Source organism: Glossina fuscipes, unplaced genomic scaffold (assembly GCF_014805625.2).
Source record: "Glossina fuscipes isolate IAEA_lab_2018 unplaced genomic scaffold, Yale_Gfus_2 0, whole genome shotgun sequence".
In the NCBI taxonomy this organism is placed as follows: Eukaryota; Metazoa; Arthropoda; class Insecta; order Diptera; family Glossinidae; genus Glossina; species Glossina fuscipes.
Window position 1 is genome coordinate 36,894,970 of NW_023998414.1, and position 5,671 is coordinate 36,900,640.

Genomic DNA, 5,671 nt, shown 5'->3' on the forward strand with positions numbered 1-5,671 from the left:
TCGAAATTTTCAAATTTTGGTTCTTTATTTTTATTTCACTGAAGAAGACAAAAAAAAAAGAAAAAAATATAATTAGAGAGAGAGACAGAGAGAGAGCGAGAGAGAGAGAGAGAGAGGGAAAGAAAGGAAGAAAGAAAGAAAGAAAGAAAGAAAGAAAGAGAGAGAGAGAGAGAGAGAGAGAAAAGGTTTACAATAAATTTCAAGCAAAAAAAAAAAAAAAAACAAAAAATAGAATTCATGTATATGGCCATTGTGTATATATATATATATGTATATATATATACATTATTATATATAAATATATTAGGTATATTTTTAAGAAGTCTGTTCGAATTACAATAACACAACAGGATAACTAATAGTACAGATCGAAAGAAACGGGCCATTTATAAAAAACTTTTCTTTTTCTATAAATAATGAATTATTTCAAAAGTGTTTGTGTGTAAGCGCTTAGATGATTTGGAGAGATATTCAAAAAAAAAAAAAAAAAAAACAACGCTCTTTTTAGAAATTTGTTCAAATGCCAAATACACGCAAACACATTTTTACGAAGGCAAAGAAGAGAGAGAGAGAGAGAGAGAGAGACATCTAGAAACTCGTTTACAAAAGAAAAAATTATTGAAAAAGAAAAAAAATTATATTAAAAAGAAAAAACTTCTCAAGCGTTACACATACATTCATGAATATTTATGTTTCTATATACTTCTCTTTCTTCTTCTTCCTTTTTTGTTTTTAGCTTTTTAGGTTACACAGTTTTTTGTTTTTGTTTTCTGTTTTTTCGATCGTATTTCACTGGCTCTTATTTGACGGAAAATTTATTTTTTTTTTTTGTTTAATTTTTTTTGTTATTCAAGTAAGCAGTGTCCATATGTGAGTGTGTGACTGAGGAAAAGTGATCTTGAATTTGTCCATGTTGTTGTTTTGTTTTGTTTTTTTTTTTTTTGTTTTTGTTCTTTTGTTTTGTTTATTTAGTGTTTTTTTTTTTTTTTTTAGGTTATGGTTTTGTTGTTGTTGTTATTTATGTCGTTTTCATATTATTATTATTATTATGTTTAATTGTTATGATTATTATTTAACCGCTCTTAAATAATAAAATTGCCACTTGGCCTAAATAGAAGTAAATAAAATGACGTGTTTCGTGTGTGACATAGGATCCAAAATTTCTGCCCACAATACAGTGCCATGTTGGATTGTATTTTTTATCGAATTCTTTCTTAATAAAGGCAGCAATATCCTGAAAAAAAGAAACAGAAAAGAAAGAAGAATTTATTTATATATTATTTAATTTAAATAGATAGTTTTTTGTCTCTACGTGTATTGCACACACACAAACACACACACACACACGCACTATTCAATATATATCATATGACGAAAGTGAGTAAATATTCAAAGTCTCAATCAACCATCAGCAGGAAAGAGAAATATACAATTACAAAGTTTGTATTTAGAGAACCACCGTCGGTTAGTCTCTGCCTGCCCTTAATTTATTGGATCGCAGAATTCATTCATATAATATTCCAAGCGAAAGTCGATATGATCATCGATTACCCTAGCTGAAGGTCGCAAACGCTTAACTAAAACCTGTTACTAATATATTGTTGTTACGGATGAGTTCATGGTGTATTGAGTTTGTACGCGGACGGGTTTGTAAACGTCAATCTGTCCCTGTCACAATTTTCGATATACTTTACTAAAGTTTGATACCCGACAACGAAAATTTATCTAAAATTTGATTTGTGTGAGAACAGCAGTAGCAGTCAGCAATTGCCTATGCAAGCATGTTTGTGTATGCTTGCAATTTTTGAGAAGAAATAAGTAACGGGAGTAATTTATATTCAAAGTAAATTCTCGAATTAAACGAAAAATGTTCGGTCGATACAAACAACAACTCATTCCTCCCCAAGACTTGAAAAAATGGAACTTATACTTCCAATCGGATCTATGACGAATAAAATCTATGTATATCGATCGACCCTAATGCATAGAATTCTCTTCTGATATTTTTTTTTTCGTCGTTTTCTTCCGTTTTTTTTTTTTTTCTTCAAAGGCCAACTCATCTATGTTGTGTACAAAAGATAATACCAGCTCCAAAAACATGTAGCCGATCCATCACGACTTCAAAGGCAAGCCACACAACACCATTACAATTGATGGCATGTCTCTCTCTCTCCCTGTCTATATCTCTATGAAGGAACGAAGTTCCTTAAACTTTTACATAAGAAAGCATATGTGAAAATTTGTCTAAACCTAAATAACTTCTTCCCTTACGTAATCGCATTCGCGGTTAACTTTGAATGTTTACATTTTTTTTTGTTTTCTTTCACATTCTCTAACTGTAATTCGGACTTCTTCTCGATTTTCAGAATGAAAATTATTTCCTATTCGGATATAATCAGAAGATAACTTGATGTTAAATTATTTAAATGGGGTAGGTGGCGAGGTGATGGCTTATCAAGTTGTTTCGTCGCATTTTCAAACTTAGATGGCAAGATATAAAATAACTTGAGTTCCACTCTTCATTTTTATACACATCCGATATCCAACGCTAAATTTTACCTTAAATCAAGCAATTATTGAAGTTACCATATATATGCTCTTGTCAAGCTTTACGCTCAATCACAATCTCATAAGTAATACCGCTAAAGTGCTTATTATAAATAAATCGAATTCTGTGGCGCACATAAATTCAAAGGTAGGAAGTATTACTTTCTTCCTGCTGAAACCAAAAAGAGAGAAGAATGCGAACTTTCATGATAGGTTAACTTTTGCTTATGACGATGATTGCTCGGCCACATGCTACAAAATCCGTTTCGGAATGTTCTCCCTACCATTCCTAGGTATACCACACCCCACTCGATGTAATTACCACTAGTTATAATAATATATTTTATTTTATTGTTCTTCCAAAAAGGTATTCCATTCTTGTGACGTTGCCAAAAAAAAAAATGAATGGACCATTGCTTTTAGAAATTGCATTGTATATAATAGATTTGATATTTTTTCGCGATAGATAATACTACAACAATAGTACAACATCATTTTATCATTCTCTTAAAATCAACACGCGCACACATTTCATTTGAACACCAAATACATACACGTCTCTAATGCGTACTTCCGGATGTTGCAAATGCAATGACATAACTTTAGTACAGAACTCACACACACATATACACACACACACAGAGAGAGAGAGAGAGAGAGAGAGAGAGAGAGAGAGAACGCACACATACACGCATACATCTCGTCTCGTCTGGTCGACGAGATGAGCCGCATCTACGAACGGCCTCACAGCAGCGAGCCCTATTCACGCGCTATAAGAAGCGAGGAACGGATGGCCTCGTTGATGCTATGACAGTCGAGGTGGGAAAGAACGACCAAAGGAAGACAGACGTTCGTTCTTATCCCTAGCATAGGACGCTGGGTTGAAAGACGCCACGGCGATGTAAACTATTACCTCATCCAGTTCCTGACTGGCCGTGGTTGCTTTCGGAAGTATCTACACAAATTCAATATGAGCGGATGCGGAAGAAGTCGCAGAGCACGTAATATTCTACTGCAGTAGATTTGAGAACGGGCCATCAAGTGCCATCTAACGAAATTATGAACGTATTGATCGGCAGTGCAGTAGCTTGGAACACCCTAGACGCTAGCGATACACTCGTAGAGTTACGACGACTGGAGAAACAACAGGCGGAGAGAAGAGGCGACGGAGACCAATAAGGGACTTCACTAAGTAATACCTAATGGTGGTCCCGCGCAGGAGAGTGGTAGATGAGGTGAGTGCGGGGGTAGATTTAGTACGTAGGCGCCATGGATGGTGAATTGTGCATGCTACTGGCACGGGCCGGTAGTATCTATGAGGAGGATTCCTACCTCCAGCTCGCATAGCAAAAAAAAAAACAAAAAAAAACACGCACACGCACACACATACACAGAATACGGAACACAGAACGCGCACAGAGAACAAAAAACGCACACAGAACACACACACATATGCCGAGAGCGCGTAGATATACAAATATGTAGCAATTATTAACTCGACTAGAGTATAGGGAGAGGAAGAGCGTGAAAAAAAAGAAATGGAAATGAAGGCAAGGGGCGAGAAAGAAAGAGATCGGAAGCTCTTTTGTGGCAGACCACTGAAAACTAACACACATTTTACTTAGAACATAAGCATATTTAAAATAAAAAAAAAATTTGTTTCGCTTTTTTTGCCACACAAAATCTTTAAACGCAGCAATCTTCTCGTTTAACGAGTAGATATGAAACATAGAAGCACTAATTGAATACAAGAACAAAAATCTAATATATTTGTGTTAAAATGAAATGTAATTTATATAAATATGAAGAATATAGCAGCACAAGGTGAACAACTATCCGGTGCACTACTATATAGGAAACGAGAAGTTGAACATAATAAAAACCAAATATGAAATGAATATGAAACAACTTTTTAATACTAAATAAGTAAAAATTATTCAACACAAAGGCGGCCATTAATGTTAATAAAAATTATGTCAAGGCGGATTTTGCCACTGAAGGTTTTATTGCTAGAGGATTTGCATCAATCAATTATTGCGATGATTGACGAAAATGCAAAAAAATCATCCCAAAAGTATGCTACGCTGTAATCATGCCCTTGCACACAACAAACCTATCCCCCCTGTACTAATAATGTTCATAATACGTTACGTTACATTATGTTAAACTAGTTTCAGCCCTTCAATCAATTATGATAGGCGTCCTCTGTGTCACATAGACAACAATACACTCGTCTCCCACTACACATTAAAATGCATTTTTATTTTTCGCTCACTTTAAGACCAATGTTTTTTTAAATTAAGATAATAAATTATTGCTTGCACCTTTTTTTTGCAAAGTAATTACAGCTAGAACCGACTGTTATGCTAGTTATCCATGGTTCAGAAATAGCATCTACTAAACTACTAATGGCATCCTAAATATATAAGGCAATGGATCGAAAGGCCACACGGTACTTGTTCAGGTTCGGGCACAACAACTCGCCAAATTGTCCGGCATGCTCGGAAACGAGCGAAGATGCAAAGCAGTATTTGTAGTACTCGAAGCTTTAAATAAAAACAAACATAAAAGGAAAATAGCATATGTCCAGGCATGGGATTGTGGCAAATGCCCAGCTTTCATAAGATTGCAAAGCTACAAACACATCATTGTTATATTAAAATATCTAATCTGTGTCATATATCGACTTGTCATTAGCCATTCGTGATCAATTTGACATAAAACTTTTATGTTGTTTATGTTAATCTTAAGTTATTATTGAAAGCAAAATTTGCAATTTTTTTTAACTATATATATGTTGTGTAGATCAGTCAAACCTTACTTTTGTTGTGCGCACACATTTCGAAATATTAGAAAAGCATTGAAATGATTTTAAATCCAATCTTGAAGAAGACTTTGTTTTGATGAAGAAAAAAAAAAACCGGGAATTATTAATTGAAGCACTGGTAGTTAGTTCCTATATATCAGTTGCTCAAAAAAAGAAACCTTTCCAAAGTTGCTTTTTAATTGTTTTCTTTTTAGATGATGCCCTACAACAGCTGTAGCGCGCTTGAAGTATAATAAAAGTTCATATTTCGTAGATTACTAATCGTGAGAGAGAGAGAGAGAGAGAGAGAGAGAGAGA

At 34.3% G+C, this 5,671-nt stretch overlaps 1 protein-coding gene across 3 annotated transcripts in view; it reads right to left on the reverse strand.

Moving 5' to 3' along the window:
• Window positions 1–1,053: 1,053 nt before the first annotated feature.
• LOC119631662 (dynein light chain 2, cytoplasmic) overlaps window positions 1,054–5,671 on the reverse strand; it is a 28,466-nt gene continuing 23,848 nt past the window's right edge. For all 3 annotated transcript variants that reach the window (XM_038024072.1, XM_038024064.1, XM_038024079.1), the window contains exon 3: window positions 1,054–1,234. In XM_038024072.1, the coding sequence (XP_037880000.1) occupies window positions 1,073–1,234 (162 nt within the window). In that variant the 3' untranslated portion in view covers window positions 1,054–1,072. The remainder of the gene's footprint in view (window positions 1,235–5,671) is intronic.